This window comes from Apteryx mantelli, chromosome 1 (genome assembly GCF_036417845.1).
Source record: "Apteryx mantelli isolate bAptMan1 chromosome 1, bAptMan1.hap1, whole genome shotgun sequence".
Classification (NCBI taxonomy): domain Eukaryota; kingdom Metazoa; phylum Chordata; class Aves; order Apterygiformes; family Apterygidae; genus Apteryx; species Apteryx mantelli.
In genome coordinates this window covers 28,073,615-28,094,960 of record NC_089978.1, presented here as the reverse complement: position 1 = coordinate 28,094,960, position 21,346 = coordinate 28,073,615, and the positions used below count along the sequence as shown (strand labels likewise).

Sequence of the window (21,346 nt, the reverse complement as noted above, 5' to 3'; positions counted from 1 at the left end):
TTGTCATTTACGCTGCAAAATAAATAAAGAGGGAGGCACAGATTACTGCGTGTAGAAGGGGAAGCTAAAACGCCCAGCTTCAGTGACAGCTTTCAGCAGCCCAGCGTGGCAGCTGGATAATATTGATACAAACTCTATTTTCTTTCATTTTATTGTTTTCCATCTCCTAATAAACCAGGGTAGCCTCTTGACCCTAGTCAGCTGATCTGAATCACATGCCGCGGGTTGCTCTGCTGCTCTCCCTGCCTCGCCTCCATCTTCCCTCCGTGCCCCTGCGGAGAGCCGCGCCGAGCCCGGCTTCGGCCTTCGCCGGGCAGCGACATCGATCCGAAACGCCGCTTTAAAGGCTCATCAATCTTCATCTAGGTCGCTCAAGTAATTATGCCCGATTCTCTTGTACGATTACAAGTGGATTTGGGTTTCTATTCCCCAGGCCCCCTTCCTTTGTGTTTACAGAAGGGGGATCGGCAGCGGCTCCCTGCCCTGCAGAAGCACTTGCCCTCTGCAGCAGACCATTCCCACCTCTCCTTTAACGCCTCCCCAGCAGCGCCGCCGAGAGCAGCCACTTCGCCCTCGCCCCCTGCGCCCTGCGCACGGCACCCGGCTCAGGGCCTTTGTGCGAGCAGAAATCCGCCTTCACAGGATGCGTATTGGAAACAACCGCTATTCTATCATTTTAAGGAGGCGTTTGTGGGCTTTCCTGAATCCCAGAAGGACGACCATCAATTTAATCCAATTACCTCCTTTCCCTGGTGTTGTGTGGCTAAAATATAAATAAAGTCACCACGATTTAATGGCCAGAAGGCCAGACCCGTAGTACCAAACCCTGGAGAAGACAATGGGTGCACCCGGCAAGTAACTGCGTGGGGGTGTTAGCGAAACACACTCACCCGTACGGGAGGAGGGGGCAGAGCTGCAGAGGAAGGGGGTGGGTATGGAGGAGAAAGGGAAATTCACTTCTTAAGCCTGCTACTAAAGGCAGGGGAAATCAGGGAATTCTGGCTTCCTCCTTCCCCTCTCGAGAACAGACTCCGGGCTCCCAGACCGGTACCTTGGCATCTGCCCTGGCTTCTAGTCAAATGACACCCTGGATTTGCTGCAATGTAAACACGTCAAAGGTATTAAAATGCAACGAGGAGTAAGCATTAGTGTGCTTTCCAGACGAGAAAACGTTCGTTTGTTGTTTTTTTCTCTTTTTTTTCTTTTTGCAAAGAAAAGCAGAAAGCATTTTCTAAACACTGGCCAATTTATGGGATGATTTTGGGGGCTGGGGGTGCAAACCAAGTTTAAAAAAAATCTTTGTAGATTTTTTTTCTCCTGAAAGCACAAAATGGAAAATATTCTGCGTTAACAGTGTGTCAATTTTACACTTGTCCTTTGGAAATCTCCAATTACAACTTCCAATTCCATAGCATGTTTAAGGAGCACCGAGTCTTTTTGTTGTAGCCTTCAGGGAGCAAACCAGCCACTGAGAGAATACGAAATTAATCCACTACAGCAATATAGAGAGAGGATTATGTTTTAATCCCCTTTGGGAGAGTCTCTGGATTTTAAGGATCCGATATTAAAATGTTTACATAACGCATCATCAAAATACTGCGGATTTTCCATATGGCACCGAGGTACCGGGAGGCTTTGGGTCCTCTTCCAAAACGCAATCGCTAATCCACCGCGAGACCAGCCGGGCGCACCTGACGCCGAGCAGCCGCCCGCCGGCGGGAGGACGCCGAGCTGCGGCTCCCCGCGGTGCGCGGGGGCCCCGCCGGGGCGCGGAGGGATCCCGCCAAGCGCTCCCTGCGCGCACCCAGGGCAGCCGCGGAGCCCGCGGACACTTCCAGGTGCGCCCCGGGGAAAGCGCACTTCTCGCGGCTCCGTTGCGCCAGGCGGCTCGGGGTTTCTGGACGGGACGCGGGTCTGCAGGGCTTGCCAGCCGGCTGGCCGCCACCAGAGCACCTCTCGTGAGGAGTCACTTCGCTGCCCCTTCCCAGCCCTCCGGGGAGGAGCGGGCGGCCGCAGCCAGCGGCGCTCTGCTGACAGAGACGCGCCGGCCCCCAAAGCAGCCCAGAATTCACTTCCGATCCACAGGTTCTGCAGTCTGCTCAAATGCAGAATTTTCCACTTCGACTGAGCCCTGCGGTCGGCACATGTGATTTACATTTCTAAAACAAACGGGACTTCACGTATACATTTTAAAATAATATTTCCTTTCCAAAAGTAAATGATTGTGGGATTGGAAGGTTCCAGTGAATAAAAGCAGAATGTAGCAGCCCCCTGCTCATTTGCGCTGAACAGGGACTTGAACTCTTGTACTCTGAAAGTCAGTGCAAGTGAAAAGTTTTATCAGCTGAAGAGCTTGATACCTAGTAAAGCAATACCGATAAAATTATAACTCTGGTCTTAAAGCCCCCAAAGAGTGATATTTTAAGCTATTTCAAACATTTTCATTTTCATAAATTGTCCATTTTAATTGCTAGAGCTACAGATGTGCTATGTTTATGAGACTGGAAATTACACTGGAGGTATATTTGCTAAAATGATTGGGCACAATTATTCCTAAACAGGAAAAGATATATGCTTTTATATACTAAATTATGAAAACACGCAATTTTACCTGCTGCAGGTTTATGAGTCTAACTTCAAAAATACTTCGGTGATTATTTATAGATGGAAAATACGATGAGGAACAAATTCTTTGAAAACATATTAAATCATATAGGCCAGTTTAATTTTACAATCTACTCTAAATCATTCTGATAAAAACATGATGAATTTTGTCATGTTTGATTTTTAGATGACATTGCCTTAAAAAAAAAACAAAACAAAACACACACCTTAATTTCTTTTTCATGAACTGTTTAACACGGAAAATACAAACCAGATTAGTTGAAACTAATAACCTTATGATGCAAAATAGTTTGTATAAACCCAAATTTGTACTTTGATATACTTAAGCAAAACTTTCAAATAATACAAATAATAATTAAAGATCATTCACAGTCTCTTTGAAATAAGAGAACTGAAATTAATCCAGCACTTTAACTAACTCTAATGCCAAGTGTATCTGACATTGACTTGCATTTAGAATGACTAGAAGTGCATATATTTGAAACAATTCACACACAACACACACACACACACACACACAAAAACCTTCAGTTTTGCAAAATATAAATCATGTGATACAAGCAGATACAAGGATAAAAGCAGAAACAGCTATAGGCACCAAAAGCTTTGTGAAAAGTGCTGTGGTCAGGAAAGCAAAAAAATATTTCAACCAATTAAAAAAAAAATAATTATTATACATGCACTGCCATGTAAATAACAAGTAAACAACTTAGATTCCTAAAAAAAAATTGTCCAAATTTAGCCTGTTTGTTCCTGTTGTCATCATAAATCTGTTACAGAGCAGCCTTTAAAAGCCCTGCAATAAATATATTGAACTTACATGTGGATGGTTGCCCCCCATTTGTTTTCCACATTAGCAGATACAGCGAGTAACTCCTTCACTCAAACCAAGGCTTCTACAGGACTGTGTATATATATAGCTCCCTTTTCATATCACTTTCAACAGTTTCAATAAATGGAATAATTTACAAAACTTTTTGATTGTAAAAAAACAGAATCTAAGTCTAAACTTGACTACAGTCTTGTTTTTCTCCTCCCCCCTTAAGTAACATCCCCAACTCCTTTCCCTTGTTTTCAAAGATCCCCAAGCTTACTTTGTTGGTATTTTATTCTTTCACAATCATATGTTTCATATTGTGAGGGAGGGATTGATTTTTATTGTTTGTTTGATATCATTGACAGCGTGGATAGGCCCTGTTTTCCAAAATTTTCCACACCTTTTTCCCCCCTTTCCTCTAGAATGCATATAACACTAAAACTAACACCAAAGATCTACTCCAGTGGTCTTTTTCAACAACAATAACTAAACAATTACAGCAAGTTCTCTTAAGTGGTGCCATAACTGCAAACAATTGCATTTGATTAAAAAGAAAATGAAATGTAAACAAAAATAATTTTACATATTACTACTATGAATGAAACAGTAAGAAGTAAATACCTATTTATGATGAGATTGAGAAAAATGCTTAAAGATAGCGTCACCTAAGAAAAAATAATGGAATTTTCTCTCAAACATATGCATAATTTGCATACATTTGAAAAGAAGACACACATGCACCTCCGCAAGTAAATTATTACTTGCATTGCATACCTTGCTGGACACATTAAAAGAAAAATATGAAATAGTACTTCTTCCTGAAAAAAAAGGGTTTCACAGAATTCCTAGAAATATATATCTCTTTACATTGTTCAAAATATAACAGAAAGCAACCACTTAATAAAGAATAAAATAAAGAATAAAATTAAAGAACGTGCATAGACAAGCTTAGCACTACCAAAGTCAATCTTATTAGGCATTTTCTCACTGAAGGTCCAATGGAACAATTAGCTGTGTGTCTAACAGACAACCTACACCAATTTAGGAAATCAAATTTTGCCTCCTTTTGTAGGTGAAGTCCAATTCATTTTGTGGCATACATGAGAACCTCATAGGTCCTATAACTAAATGGCTTCTATGGATTTAGTATTGTTCTAGGACATGTTCAAGCTAGCTCCAACCTGGCAGATGATCAGGTATTAATAATAATCAAGACTCCCCATAATGATTTACATCTGGCCAGAAATACATGAACGTTTGAGATAGGCACTCCACTACTGCAATGCATACATTTACCTCTTCAAAATTAGATTCATACAGTGCGCTCTGCCTGAAGCTATACCTTGGAACTACTAAGTAATTTAGGCTGTTTCAGAAACTAAGAGCTGGATTGTTAAGTGGTGTATCCAGATGTGAGTATATTATACTAATGCTTTATGACTTGCACTGGCTTCCTCCTCATTTTCAGGTGAATTTTAAGGTACTGTCTTCAACCTAGAAAACCTTAAGTGATGCCGAACATGCTCACATAAGTGACAGTTTTTCTCTCTCAGAGAACCACTAGAGCTATTTAATCAAAAAATAAACAGAAAAAACACACCTTAGAAAAGTATATCTAATATTGGAAGAAAAATCTGAAAGCAGAGATAGCATCATGCTATGCAATATACACTGAAACAGGAACATGAGGGATCAAATCCCAACTGCAAGTCTGAGTGCACCAGACTTGACAGGTATCTTATACAGTCCAGCTTGTGTACCTTGTCATGCCAATAGAGCTCAATTGATTAGAAATGAAATGAAAGATGTGAGCCCTCAGGTTTCATTTCTTGTAGTCTCCATTCTGGAAAAGCTCTTCAGGATAAACTGAAAGCCTTATACTTCCTGAGACTGTAGTGAAGGCAAATACTCTGTTCAGATAGCTTGTGACATTTTTAAGTTCATTTTTTTGGTTAGCTACTTGTACGTGTGTTTTGGAAGAATGAAATAAGTTATTGAATTAGCATATGGCTTGTTTGTTATATTTATAAGAACCATCTAAGATGCAATAGTTGTTATTTCAAAATTATCCAAAAATATAGAGAGTATCTCTAAACAACACTAGAACTAATACAGACCATTTTCTTATATAAGTGTAAACAGTGTTTGACTGCATGTTTTGTTTTCCCACACTGAGGGAACTTCTAAAGACTCTCACACTGTGGTATCAAATAAAATCAGAACTGATGCTGCAGTCTCTGTCATGCAGGGTTTTTTTCCTTAACAACCTGATTTCCTTATAGGAATTTTATTGCCTCTGAAATCCCTAGTCCTGTGTTAGATTTTGTTCAAAATGGCTTCCAGGTTCAGAAGTTACACAGATAAAGGCTGACAGAGCGTGCTCGCACATAAACTTTGTTTCTTTAAAAAGCCAAGCTAAAAATCTTTACCTAACAGGTACCAGCAAGGACTGCTCAAATGCACTGGATGAGGTTGCCACTTGTAGAATTTCTGACCAATGAAACCAGGACTAACCAAACTGTCTTCTTGACTGATTTTTAGCTTACTTTTGTCATACCAGTGTTAAAAAAAAAAAAAAAAAAAAAGGAAAAAATCTGTCCATAGGTCTGTGAAGGTGCTTAATTTAATATAGATAGTGTTAATACAATTCTGGATATACTCCTAGATACCATATATTCCTATATACTGCTAATCTATGTAGGTCTTACAAAGATTTTGGAGAACAGGGATTTTTATATGTTGATAACTGCATAGTGAAGATGAAGTAAGACCCAGAAGTACGGAATCGCACACAACTAGCTCCTTAGGCCTAGGTGTGTTATTTTTGTAGTGCCATATGATGGCATCTGTCCTACTGTTTCCTATGTATCAGAGAGCCAGTTGGCTTGATCTTTGATCAGCTAACCAGTTGCACCTCGTGTGTGGTACCCTGGGACAAGGGAGAAGCTACAGAGCTCTGCAGTAGGTGAGCGTGCGCTTCCTAGCCTCCACTGCAACCTAATTCTGCAGTCTCAGAGATTTCAAAACAAAAAAAAAGTTTTGCAACTTATGAAAAACAGAAATATGAGTAATCTGGTGTGAGTGGATAGTTTGAGCACGTGAAGCACTCTCAGGGCCTTCCACAAATACAAAGCAACAATGTTTGAACTGCGTCATTTCAGAAGTTTGGAAAGCAGAAAAGACAGCTGCCATTTTAAAAGTCAAAGACGTTCAGTTTTAGAACAGGGTGTAGTAAGGTAAAAAGAGAAGAGCTTTTCAAAGCTGTGCTTAGGAGCTCTGTCATACGTGACTGACAACCACCTTATAAAATACTAAGCTATTTTGGATAGTAATGTGGAAAAATGATTAAAATAACACTGAGATGTCTAAAAATAGAATGTTATAGACACTGTGGGGCTTTTTTTGTTGTTTTCAATGTGAAAGCCAACTACATATCAGTAGTATAACTGTTTTCAGTCTATGCCTGAGTCTGTACTCTAAATTAAACTCATACAAATATGTTTTTCCTTTTTGTACTTAGACTTGAGGATCAAAATCTGCATATATAATAAGCAGAAACTATGGATATCTGGCTGAATGAAATTTCCATGTTTGGAAGTAAAAGGTTTGGGTAGTTACGTGTCTACCATAAAAAGGGAAAAAGAATCACTCTGCTCCCACATCCCCCCTCCTCCAATGAAATTCCTATCTTGAATGCTAATTTGCAAGAAAAATGGAGTTTGGGGGGAGAAAACTATTCAGGAGTGCATGTCGAATTCAGTGAGTAGTCTACACTGAAAAACTTGAAAAGCTGGGAGAAATATCAAAACATTTTGTTCTGATATTTTCTATTGAAACTCTGACATTTGGTTGTCCAACTGACGTGACTGTGTGTACACATACACACACTCTTTCTTTAAAAAAACTTAAAACAAGGAAAAGCTTCGGGTACCTTAGCAACCTTCAGATGGAGAAAGAGAGAGAAAGAGGGAAAGAGAGAAGAAGATCGAGAAAGAGGGAGAGAGGAAGAGAGGAAGAGGGTGAGAGCAAGAAAATAAAAAAAGAGAGAACAAGAAAGAGAGCAAGAAAGAAAAAGGAGCAAAAAAGTGAGAAAAAGAAAGAGACAGAAAGAGAGAGAGCAAGAGGGAGAGAAAGAGAGAGAAAGAGAGAAAAGAAAGAAAGAGAATAAATACTACCCCTGACTCAGGAAGCCGCAGAGATGCAAACAGTTGGAGGCTTGGAGAGAATCAGTAGGAAGCATCACCACACACTTGTTATAGTCTTTCCCAAGCTTCCCCTGTGGCTGCCGCTTTCTGCCCCTGCAGGATCCCTCCAGACTCCAGCACCATTCGGAGCTGCTGGTGCACAGATGGCGACCACGGCAGGGGAGGAGAGCATGCAATGGAAGGCAGGGCTCCTGTGGCCCTGCAGGAGATGGCTTCCTGGGGAGAGCAGTCTCCTGCGGGTGCTCCACAGAGGGAGCAGAAGCCTTGGCCAGGACAGGCAAGACACAGTTCTCACACGAAGCCCTCCAGGAGCTTGAGAGGGATGAAGATGATTCCTCCCCTCTTCTCTACGAATTCCTGGGTAGGCTGTGGTCACTCCTGGAGACAATATAATGGGCTATTGGTCCTGTCTTTTGACTCATTATGTCATGTTACTCTAACAGATAATTTAACAAAACTTTTACTGGTTGGCCCCAAAGAAAATGATTGTTTTTTTCTGCAAAATCCAAAAATCCAAAAATCTGCCTTCTCATTAGAGGCCCATGTTATTGTTCTTTACTTTCAGAAAATCCACTCTTTGTCTAAATCCGGTAACAATGAGCATGGAAATGATCTAACATACCCTAGAAGTGTTTTGAGAGTGTTTGAGAACATTTTGAGGAAAAAAAAATGCCCCTACATTATTCCTTAAGAATAGTTAAGAAAAAGCTGCTAACAGCTTACCAGAATCTACAATGGTCAACTCTACTAAAGAGAATTCAGTCTCTGATTTATATATACATCCATCCATACACACACACACACACACATATATATATTTAAACATGAGTCACTTGTATTTAAGTTTTCCATCCCAAATACTTATTCCATGAGCTTTTTGTGGCCTTAGATGCACTTGCTTGGTGTGTTAGCTAGATACAGTTTTTAGTACAGTATCTGGCCCTATGCAAGGCTTCAAAATACTATCAGAAAAGTAAATTAAACCTTTGTTACAACCTGAAATAGAAAATATCCTCTAAGGGCTGAATGATTTACTTCTTTATTTGAGGTGCTGCTATGTAGTTTTAACCATAGTTCTATATAGTAGAACTTTTGGCACTATTCCAATTTCCCATAAAGACCATATCAAATATTTTTTCAATTGGAAATTGCTCATAATAGCGGTGATTTCTGTCAGTTTGTCTGAATTGAGACAAAAAGTTCATTTTGCATAGGCCACAAAACAGATGTTGATAACGTTTGGTTACCACCAATCTTGTCTGGACTTCAAACGGATGACCTGGAAGTGAAAGGTCTTATATCTCATTAATAATACTACAAGCTGTCAAATCCCCATGACACAACATGCTTCTTAGCACAGGGCAGTAAGTCAATACATTCGGCACACTACAGAGAAGTTTGGAGAGAGGGCTTATCTCATTTAGCCCTCATGTTAATGTGGACTAGCTAGCAATGCTAGCTTGGATGGAAGATTAGCTCTTTTTTAGCAGGTAGTAATGATTCTTTCTATAATTTCTACGTTGAAGTTCAGGTTTGATAAAAGCTAATGCAATGTGGGGCTGCTGCTTCTCACTAAAACTTTACTGACAAATATGCATGGGGGGGGGGGTTCTTCCACCTAAAGATGCTGTGCAGGAAGAAAGGAAGATTTTGCAGTGAAGGCTAAGGCACATTAAGACTAACATGCATTAAAGTCAGTTAGTGCCTTACCATGGGCTTACTTGGATGACTTACTCAGTCTCCTTGTATAATGGAGAGAATAATATGTATTTATTCTTGCAAGGCTGTTGTGAGGATATAATTCACTATGGCTTATGAGGAAGTCAGATTCTGAGTTGATTGAGCCTGTGCAAGTAACCAGACAGATGCCTGCCAAAGCCTTTTGTCTTCCTTAAATAACCCAAAGCCTCACATCCTCCTCTTTCTTTCCTTTCTTCTCTTCCAGAAACTAATGTTTAGAGACTAGCAAAAGATTTTGTCAGGGCTACTTTGCCCAGCTGGTCTTATTTGCTAGTGCCACCAGCCATATGACAAAATAGATGATATGTGCTCCAGTTGTAGAACACGTACCTTTCAGAAACATCATTAAGACCAAATTCTGTTCTGAAATGTGCACAAACAATTCTTAGCAAGCCAACAGCAACCTCATGACAAAGAGAATGTATTTCTAAAATGTAAAATTCATAAACCTTAAGTGGTTCCACATTTGTTTTGTTTTCTAGGATCTATTCTAGTATGAGGTCTGTGCTTTTGTTATTTAAAGTTTGCCAAAAGAATATTAATTTTCTGTTAAAATATGCTGCCCTTCGGGAATGCTAGTTTATGATATTAGAATACATCCATATATTTTTCATTCTGAAAAAGTCATCTACTAAGCAGAACACAAACTGTTAGCAAATTTGCATTCTCAGACTCTTAAAAGAAAGGGTAAGTATGTAAGAGCCCTACTGCAGCATTAGAAAATCAAAAAGGAAAAGCAAAGGAGAAGCGTTAGTAATATTAACTCACTACAGTGGATTTGATTGCATTACCACAGATTCACAATGTATTAGAAAAAATGCTACAATAGACTGGACTATCTCAATCATCAGTTCTAACAGAGATGTGACTTGCCTCTTGAAGTGAACAGTCTGGGAAGAAAGGGAGCTAAAACTGAAACAGAAAAATGTAGAATGTTTTAATATGTAAATACTCAGACAAGAACAACAGGTTTTGATAACTCATTATACTGTAATATAGTTAAAATACTGCTTTAGTTACAAATTTTGAGGCTAACTTAGAATTCATGATTCTAAGAACTCCATAGGAACATGGATTCTGATTTTTATATTTTCTTAAAATGCTACTTAATATAATGAAATCTGAACAACTGCCATTGCAACATATGGAATACTAAGACTATATAATAAAAATATTCAGACTATAATTATCTAAAAAATTCGCCATCCCATATGTAATTTATCAATGTGAACTTTACATTGATTTGTGCCACATGGTTGATGAAAAACTATAAAGAGTCTCTGGAACAAAAGGTATGTACAGAGAACTTTGTAAGAACAGTCTCAATCTGTTTCGAACTTTCCTTTTTTAGTTTTAACTTTACAAATCAAAATATTATAATATTTATATTGTCTTAGTTAAAAGTTTTCTAAAAACTAAGGTCTTGTCTCTTTAAAAGGTACCTTAGTTTCATGGAAAAAACGACGTTAAATTGTTCTAGTTAAATGTAGACAATCTTAAATCAATTTAAACCTGGTTTATAATGATTTTGTTTAATTCTGATTCTTTATTGAGACAATCCAAATCATTATAAAGCAGGTTTAAATTGATTTAAGCTTTAAAGTTAAATTGGGGACATATCTGACTATAGAAATTCCTAACTGTCATTCACTCTGAAAGGTAACTAGATATAAATGACATTGTGATATACCATGACTTGATATATCTCGGAGATTTTTGGATCACATGCACTGAATGTACGTAATCACTCTCCAGAATTAGATGAAGAATGACAGTCTGGTTTTACTGGGGCCTGCTCTTCTGAGCCTACGAGTTCTTACTTTCTTAGGCATAAAAACCACCTTGCCCACTGTTTTTCTCGATATCAGTTACTGGTCTCCAGTTTTAGATTCACATTGTATATATTCAAAACCCTGTAAAATAGTGATGTCATTCTATGCAGAATCATGCAGCAAAATGGACACTGGGTATTCAAGGATTTAATTTTTTTCACTGATTGGTAAAATATCACATATGATACCATGCGTGAGCATTACCTCTCAAAATCGTTCCCTCTATTCTTACCAAAAGAATAGAATTCGTACTAAAAACGAGCAAGGGTTTAGGGGCAAATGTTACAGTTTATCTGATAGTAAAAATGAAGTGGTGGAAAGTGAGTTCTTTTTGGGAAGTTCATATTTTTTGGTGTACATACAGTACCATTAACATGTCACCTTGCCACATGTGGAAGTGTCTTGCTTGTCCTTGTTAGTGTTGATAGGAAATGCAAAGGCTAATTGCTGACATTCTTATGACATATTTCCTGTCAATAATTCAAAAGTTAATATGTTTTAATTTCTGTAATTTCTCCTTTTCTAATATCTAAAATGTTGTCCAATTTCTACACCTATAAAAGCAAGGGACTAGAATTACTGTCCTATGTCCTGAAGGAGCAGGGGATGTCATATATATAGTGATCTCTGGTAAGAGGATCATCGCACACAAATACTTAAGGACTCATTGAAACATCAGGTTTTTTCAGATGGAGGTAGCTATAGGGTTGTATTGCATCTGTGTGTTCAAATGAAATGGCAGTGTTGGGGCATATATGAGAACTGTAAAGTGGACTGTGAGAACTTCTAGAATGGACAATTTTTTTTCTGACCACCCTGCAGTTCTAATCAATACTTAGATCTAATGTCAGATTGTAGCCTTTAAACAATATATATATTTAGTTGGAAGCACTGTTCTTAGATATAAGAAATTAGCTGAAGCTGCTTCTGAGTTTTCATTTCTAAAGAAGAAAAGGATATAGAGCAAAATACCACATTAGTGGTCCTGCCTGTCTTACTATTTTATTGACTTAAGATAACAGTGTCTCAGCAATGGTTAGCGGTTTATATGTCCACATAAAGAAAAGCAAGAATATGGACATATTAACTGGGATAATCATATACTGCTGATTACTCCAAAATAAAAGCCCCTTCCTTCCCCCCTGTAATTTAGTTTCAAGCTATGAGACCAACTTCCATTTAGACATTTTTTTCTTTTTTTTAAAAAAAATCCAAGTATGATTTTATCTTTGCTACAAACTTCCACTATGGCATCATAAGAAAGTGCAGGAGCAAAGATAATTATTTTGGAAATTAAATTCTGCAGAAAAAATGCTGAGACATCACAAAATTTCCCCTTAATGGAGTAATTTAAAACAGGTATTCCTAAGTAAATTAATCTAAAAAATTCCATACTGCATTTCACAGGTCTCACATTTTTATTTCATCTGAATGGAGATTGCATTTTCAAACTTTAATGTGCCTTTCTTTCCACACTACTTCCTTAGGAAACGTAGTATTTCTTCAGTACAGAACTGTAACAGAGCTCGCTAGAACACAGGGACAAAGCTGAGACCTCACTGTGTATCTTCACATAGGAAGAAAGGAAAGAAGAGATCTTTCATGAATGTTTCTGCACAGCATTCATTCCCAGTTCATATTCTAACTAAAAAAGTTCATCTGTTGCTTATAGCTTCATTCTGTCTTAGTCCCTGTTTACAACAGGCAGCTTTTCCCTCTTGCTGTGACAGGCAGGGAGAGCTACTGTGCAGCCCCCTGCACTCCACGAGCGAGAGCAGGGGGGGCAAGCGTGCAGAAGCAGGAGTCTCTCAGCAAGCTCCACGGCACTTGGGAACAAGTCATGAGAGTGCGCAACCACGCTCTGACTCACATAACACTGAATGCTGGCATTACTCCCCATTGCCATTTCAACCAAAAGAAGAAACCTTCCACAGTGGGCTTACAGAATTTACAATAAAAAGTAACAGGAATTAGTAGAGAGCACTCGAGGTACTGTTATTTCTCTGAAAGACTGTGCAATGTGCATGTGCAGGGTAATCAATTCCCCTCGATCATGGAAGTAAGACATCATATTAAATCTAGAACATAAAGAATCTGTTCTCAGTGTAATTGTATACTTAGCTGTCAACATTAACAGACTAGCTGCAAAAGTTAAGAAATAACAAACTTAAAAGAGCTTTGGGTTCATATCTTATTTGTAATGAAGAATATAATTACCCGCAAGGTTGTCGATCTCTTTCTCTTGGAGCAGACTAACAGCATCATCATCCCCTTCCAGCATAAGCTCCGTTTCTGCATTCTGATTTACTACAGCTTGACTTCGAAAGGTTTTCTTTGACTTTACCACATCTTCTTCAGTGCCTAAACAAAAGTTACAAATGTTGTGAATTTAGCTGAATAACATTTTAAATTAAAAAAACCCACAGTCAAGTAGTAAAAAAAATACAGAATACATCATCTTAATTGAAAAAGGGAAAGAACATTTTCTAAAATTTTGTCAAGGATTACAAAATACGCAGCCTCATTCTGTCTTTCAAAATATACCTTGAATAAAAGACAAGCTCTGTTTCACAAAGGCTGTCCTGCTTTTAATAATTCCCATTTGCTAGATGTTCTGTATTGTTCCACTAGCTTTCCACTACCAATGAATTTAGCAGGAGTTTCTCTTGTCTTCTAGGTATTCTGCCTCTGACTGACCTCTCAGGGCTCAAACCACCTACTCTCTGAATAAAGGAGATGCTTTCAGGAATTCAAGATATGCCATGATTTTGGTCTTGAAGATAGGAAAGATAGGATGGTGAAGTAAGAGATGGGATAGCTCAAGATACGGTAGTAGCAAGGTGAGCTGTGCAGGGCTTCAGAGTAGAGGCAAAGAAAAGGACATGCACAGTGAGTGAACTCTGCTGTGTGGGTTGTTTGTTGTTTTTTTTTTGAGGAGCACAATAAAAATGCTGGTGTACGGACATGTGCCAATTATCACAAGGACTTCACAGGAGGATTTACCCTTTCTTCTTGCCTACAGGCAACTTTGTCTGTTTAGACTGACCGCTCCTTAAGGCAGAAGATGCTTCATCTTACATTTGGGGAAGGTCCTACTAGTATTTTCGGAATGTATTCACTTTACATAAGAAATTAATCATAGTGTGGTCAAAAATGATAGAATCATAAAAAAAAAAAACTTTTAAGAAATACAGAGATACTGTTGCAAGGTAACTGGAAGAATTATAGGTTGGCAGCTATAAACAAAACTAATTCTACTCTGGTACCTTTAACATACTGTTGTGAGATTGGCCCACCATTTCTTTCTTAGTTAGGGAGAGGTTATAAGTTTTATTTTCAATATAACAGATTTGTAGTAGCTTCTTAGGCTGGAATGCTTTCTGTTTTTTTCCTAAGCAGAAATCTCTGCATCTTCACCTTGGATTATAACATATTTTTATTTATATGGAAAATAAAAAGCACCACCTTCCTTATAAAAGGCTCTTTTATCTTTAGCATTCATTTTTAGTTGAATTAGAATCTTTTAAAATTTTCAGGTAAGAACTGACCACACTCAGGGGGCAATGCAAATTTATTTTGTATAAAATCTAGACATCTTCAGCTCTCGTAACTAAGAAATAGAAATCAAATCTAATCCTTCCCGCACACAATTTGGCATAATATTTCAAAATCCTGCACATAATTTGGAAATTTTTTTCCTATTAAGCTACAGAATTATGGGTGAAATCCTAGCAGAACTGAATGAGCATGGATTTCTACTATGTTCCACAATACCTGGACTTTATGTGATGTATACTACTATGGCAGACATAAAATGATGAGGTAAGACCCATTAAGACTCATGACCTCATATTAATACAGGACAACTAACAGGAATATAATAAGCAGACGGGTTAGTGAAGATACATGCATGGAATAGAATTTAAGTGTCAGGCAGTTTTGTTATTACAGAGGGATGCCACCACAGGCTGAGGCAACGTCACATTTTGAATAGTCCAATTTTAACCTCTTGTGTATTGCTGCTATTATCCCAACTGCTATTTCTGAAACTACAGAGCAGGTAAAGACAAGCAAGCAAGCAACAAAAGCCTATTTTTTTTCTCACCAAGCTGGCCCAAAATTAAGGACAGCATCTCTAGTCTTCCCAGCTGAGGTTTTCTCCACTAAGACCACATTGATATTGACAGTAATTGAGTCAATACTGACACTGAAATGTATACTGATATTTTTGGTGGAATCAGTTATTAGGCTGTAATCTTTAACTCACTTGCATTGGTTACTATGTAGAACAAGTCACCTCATTTAAAATAATTGAATCAAATAACTGAGGGGTGGAAAAGCTTTCAATATTAAATCCAAGCTATTTTTTTTTTAATTCACAAAAAGAACAAGAACTGTAAGAGTTTTGAAAAGCAAGAAAGAGTACTGTGTTGTAGCCAACCTTCAGTTTTATTACATCAGCATTGTCTCGAGTATTTAACTGCTAATCAGAATTTTGTTACAATTGTGTTTACTACAAGGGAGCTTAGCATCATTTGACACAAGTAATTGCTCATGCTGTGAAGCACTTGATACTGCAGGGGACCAGGTCCAGGACGAACTAACATGGTGGAGAAATGAAGAATGAAAATACTGTTCTCTTCCTTTCTGGTAGTTCTAGTGAGTGTTATGAAAGTTTCTCATTTTCACAGGGTGTGATATTCTTCAAATGAATTACTTCAAAAGTACTGATTTGGAATAACAGTGTCAACTATTTTTTTAATAGCTGATTAGATTAGTTATAGTCCTTTAAAATTATTTATGCCTGAAGTTATATTTTAAAAATTACAAAAAAAGGTCCAAGCTCCAAATTATTACTAATGCTCAAAATGCATCAGAAGAAGAACCTGAAATATAGTGTATTTTAACTACCTTGTCATGATGGTTTCAGTTACCAGATTACAGAAATATTTGCAATGTAAGAAATGTGGTAGAGGAAAAGGCATTAAATGAATCTGGCAAATTTGGAGCTTAGCATCTAAGATAAATGTTTCTAAAATCCATTTTGGTTTATAATATTAAACATGGATTCGTCTAAAGGAAATATAGTAATGGTGCTTCTTTGTCTTGATAGAAAAGGCTCTGGTTTGGCTGTTGTTTAAATTTATCACTTTGCTGAGTGCACCTCAGTTTTGCTGTACTGTACCAAACATTTATCTAAATGAAAGTGTACGAGACCCAGAGTTGCCCTTCAATCACTATATCCTTTATGAATTAGAATTCCATTTATCAAAATTACAGCAAGAAGAGTAAGGTCTCCCAGGGCTGTCTCATTACAAGGCTTGTAAACACTGTCCTCACAAAGAAATAGTTTAACACCTAACAAATCAAAAACTGATTGGGAATAGAATTTATTTGAGATCATCTGTCTTGAGAAGACGTGCTGTACTGAGTGCACTTCTTGGCCTTTCTACCCATTCATCAAGAAATTAACAAGCGGATACTGCAGACCACCAGATCTCCTTGGATCCTGAAATGTGAAATATGTGCACAACAGATCTGTCACAGATGTTCTATTTTTATATTTCAAGATGACTTCAAAAATGTTTTTTAAAAGCAGGAGAACCTCTTGGAATAGGAGTAAAAAGAAAAACAACTTGTCTCTTTAAAACCAGACAACAAACCGAATAAAAAATGATGACATAAAACTATGTCTAGCATTGTTTACAATGATATCAAAAGGAGTGATGAATAAATGAATACTTGATATTCCACCATGTTTGTAAAAATTCAAAACTCTAATTGTCTTTTCAAAGCCACAGCAAAATTATTATGAAATGAAATTCATTTCCAGATATTTCATTTAAAACTCCTCTCAGGGACACAAAGAGTTTGTATTTTAAAGGCAAAATATGGAATTATATTAATGTCAGCTCCTAAATCTAATTAGAAAATGCTTCAAACATATTAAAATAGGAAAAACTAAAACTAAATTAAACAGAATTTAAAGAAAGCAACATTTTAACATTGGGGCATTCAGAAGGGGAACTGCCAGAAGCTATCAGTTCTCAAAGAATCAAGTGCCTTGTTAAAGGTAAGAGTTTTTTTCTAAACTAGGATTTGCAAAGAAGCCTTGAAATAAGCAGCTAAACATTTCTTAAAACTACAATTTGCAAAAAAGTTAAAGGAAATAAGTCACTCAGATCTTACTGAGGTTCAGCTTAGATGGTGCCTTAATTCTTGAAACTTGAAGACCATGTCTTTAAAAATATCCAGGGACAATGTATGTGGAAGACCAGATAAACTATTTAAAAGAAAATCCATGTTTTGTTACATCTGTTATCATACCAAGCATTTTTAAAGGTGCGTGTTAAAATTGGCTGCTTATGGTAGCTTCAGGATACCTAAAAAAAAACTCATCTTTAAAACAAATTAAAGAAATCAACCACCAGTCCTGTACTAAACCCCAGTTCCAAGACAAGGTGTATATTTTATATATCAGAAAAGCTATAAAAGCTACACAGTGAGCCTGTGCACCCTCACCAAAAATCTACTAATCTCTCTTTCAGTGACATTGCTTTTCCTTCCAAAGAAGTAGGGATTATTAAGCAGACCAAAAAAAAAAAAAAATCTGATAATCTAATAATCTCCCATGAACAGGAGGACGAGGTTATTTTGCAGCTACAGCCTCTAGAAGCATTTAATATAGGCAATATTTAAACAATTTTTTTTCTTTTTGTTATTGCAACATCTATATCTTTGCCTCTCAATTTTCTGTTAAATCTGTAAATTCCTTATTGGATTCTGTAGGTCACAATAGATTCTTGGGAAGCAAGCTAAATTTCAAAGATACTGTGAATGTCCAAACCCATAAAACTGTCCTTAAATAAAATTTTTAATGAATGAGCAGTACAAACATAACATATGGTTGATTATATTTATGTTTATGTACATTTATTTTACTAGACGTTACACTAATTACTATAATCTAGCTGAACACAGAAATGGAGTTTTCAGTTCTCTCTTTACTGATATCCATTTATTACCTATTCAAATGTAACTTTGAAAAATTCTCTCTGCATTTAATATGAAATGAGTTAATAAGGTTAATTTTAAGAAAAGTTTGCTTGGCAATACCATAACCAACAAAAGGAGACTACTGCTTCTTATAAAGTTGTTTCCATAGTTTACTTCAACGAATTACCAATAAGGCAATTTATGCAGTGAACTCTCTTTCATCTTTGAAGAGAGATGGCAGAATGGAAAGTTAACCTCATTTTAATGTTACCTAAATATACTGACAGGAAATTCTAATGTTTCCAAACATCTGGAAATCTGCTTCATGGGATGGTGTTCTTCTTTTCTATAAGAAAGCTTTTTCATATATTGTCTTTTACGGCTTTATGTGGCTTCTAAGGAGCATTTTGACATAAGTAAAGTCTGTCCTCTTTACAGTAAAATGCTGCATTTAATTAAAAACTCTCTTTTATAGAATCTAAACTAAAGTTTTTGTGAAGCTTTGCTCTCCTCAGAAACTTTTAAGGGTAAAGTCGCTTTTTCCTCCTTACAGCACACTGACATGTACTGCTTTGTAAAACACTGCTTTTGTTGTATTTTAATCATCGAAGGTGGTTTTCAATATTTAATTAAATAAAGGAATTCAGAATTCGTTCCTCACAAGAGACTACCTCATAGGTGATGATGTGGACCACAGAATGATATCATAGCTAAAATACAATCTATCAAGCGAGTTCGAAAGAGCCAAGCTTTTCTGGAAAGAGCCTTTTTGTTTATCGGGCAAGCTGCAACGTCTGCTTTCACAGGAGCAATCAAACTTACAGCATGCGTATACGGATTTAAAATGCCATATTGGTATCTACCTTTTTTGTTAAGTCAGCATGATTAATACTTGAAAATAGTTATAAAAGTTTCAGGAAATACTCTTCCTGCTTCATACGTCATAACAGTTTAAAGTCATGCTTTCATTTCTAATCTCTCCTAACTCGATTAGGCCCTGGGACCCTCACAGTGGTCACAGTTATGGAGAGCAGCTGCTCAGGAGTCTGTGCACTGACCTCTGCAAAACCCAGTAATATTAAATAATCGACATGGGAACCGCTCCCCCGGCCCACGGTTTCGCTGCCCTGCCGGGGAGCCGGCGCTTCCCGGGCTGCGCTGCCTCGACGGCCAGAGCGCGGCAGGCACCCCGGGGCCCGCTCAAGAGAACCGGCCCGCTGGCTCGGGCAGCCCAACGCCCCGGCATGGCGTGAGGAACCGTCCCCACCCGCCGCTGCCAGAGCCGCGCTCTGAATTGCCCGCCATTCCTGAAACCGCCAGCTTGGCCGGGCAGATAATTTAGGTTCCCTAGAGAATCAGAGAAGTGACTTATTAAAGGGAGGCTGTTTCTAATAGATTTAATAAAAGCCAGAAGAATATAAATCATATTTTCATTATTAAAGATCTTTGAAGAAATGAGGGAGGAAAACTACGAAAATTGTGTAGAAATTAAAACTTGCATACATTCATACTGGAAATTACCATCTACTTAAAGTAAAAGCAACATCGTTAACAATCAATTTTTGTTTTCTACAACATATTAACACCTGCAGATTTTATCACAGACATTCCAAGCACTTTTCTTTATATCTAATTTTTGTACCTAATACCTCGCATTTATTCCTGTCCTTACACACCAAATGATCTTCTTTATGTGTGTCATGTGTAAATTAATACTTAACTGCTGTATACATCTTCCCCTTAAAAATTCTCAGATGTTTTGCATTGTAAAAAATGAGACTGATGACACAAACTTACTAATGAGGAGACTGAGAAGAAGGTTAAGGCCAAAATGAACAACATGTTTCTCAGACGAAGTCAAGGACGGTTTTTTTGAACAATAAAAACTTGTAATTAAAGTCAAAATGTTGTATATTAACACAAAAGTCCTACTTCAAAAATAAAAATGAACCTTCCAAGTTGGACACTCATTATTTTTTAGTTTACAGATAGGAAAACTAAGATTCAGAGTGGCAATGAAATTAATTTGCAGAAGTCATCAGCCTTGTTGTTACGTTTATTTGAGATTTCACGTATTCTGAACATCTGAGGAAGAATCCTGCATAGACCCAGTACTGACCATAAAGAGAGTGGGAAATGCACAGTCTCTTGAATGTTGCAATGCACCTTCATAGTCCTCAAAGGCAGTCTTCATTCTGACTGGAATTAGAAGTCCTTCTGACTGGAACTTAAACCAGTCAAATATTTAGATTTGAATTAAGATGTAGTTTGCCACCGTAACTTGCACACGCAAGAACGGATTCCTATTTCACGACTGATGACCTTTACAAATTCCTGTCAGTGTGAAATGTAGCCTCTCAGTGTATTCTGCACTGTGATAAACTGCAGAAAGCAACTGAATTTTCTGATATGCTACGGATCACTTAAACAGGCAAACATGATACATAATAAAAATAATTAAGAGCAATAAAATTTTCCTAACTGTATTTCCAACCATTTTACGAAAGTACAGTAATAGCTGAGAGGAAAATAACTACATCACACCAACAGTTATTGCTCAGTGGAAAGGACATCAAGGACACTTGCAAGTAAGAGAATTGGATCAATATTAACGCGATTTTCATTTCATGCTTCCCCAACTCCAGTAAGCTGACAATATACTCTGATTATGTGAACTGCCTGTGAGTAACATAGAAAAGGTTATTAGAGCAAGAGGTGGAAATGGAATGCACTTTTTATATTGACAGGTCTGCTAATAGAGTGTACTGATTTTCAAAGCCATGCAATGCATTTTCACAATTTGGTTTTGACAGCAAAAACGAATTTCATTTATCCCTAATTCGTAATATTCACATGTAAGCAAAGGTTTCTTAAGACAGGCCACTGAAGAGGGTAATCAAACTATTTCAATAGAAAAATCTAATTAATAAGCTAAGAAGCAAAAGGTGATTGAATTCAAATATGTATGACTAATGAAATAATGAAATAATTCTGTTAAACATAAATGATGTATTCTATGCTTTCAAAATAGAATTTGATAAAACATATTTTAAAGATTACACATAAATGATAAATGTGGAATCTCTCAGCATTCAGGTCTGGATTTTGTCTTGAAAGTTTTAGATTAGTTT

At 37.4% G+C, this 21,346-nt stretch overlaps 1 protein-coding gene across 1 annotated transcript in view; it reads right to left on the bottom strand.

The window, feature by feature from the left end:
- Positions 1-21,346, bottom strand: part of NBEA (neurobeachin) — a 539,268-nt gene that overhangs the window by 158,969 nt on the left and 358,953 nt on the right. Inside the window, exons 40-41 of the mRNA XM_067291201.1 lie at positions 13,437-13,580; positions 10,261-10,299 (exon numbers count right to left, since the gene is read on the bottom strand). Of these exons, the coding sequence (XP_067147302.1) occupies positions 10,261-10,299; positions 13,437-13,580 (183 nt within the window). The remainder of the gene's footprint in view (positions 1-10,260; positions 10,300-13,436; positions 13,581-21,346) is intronic.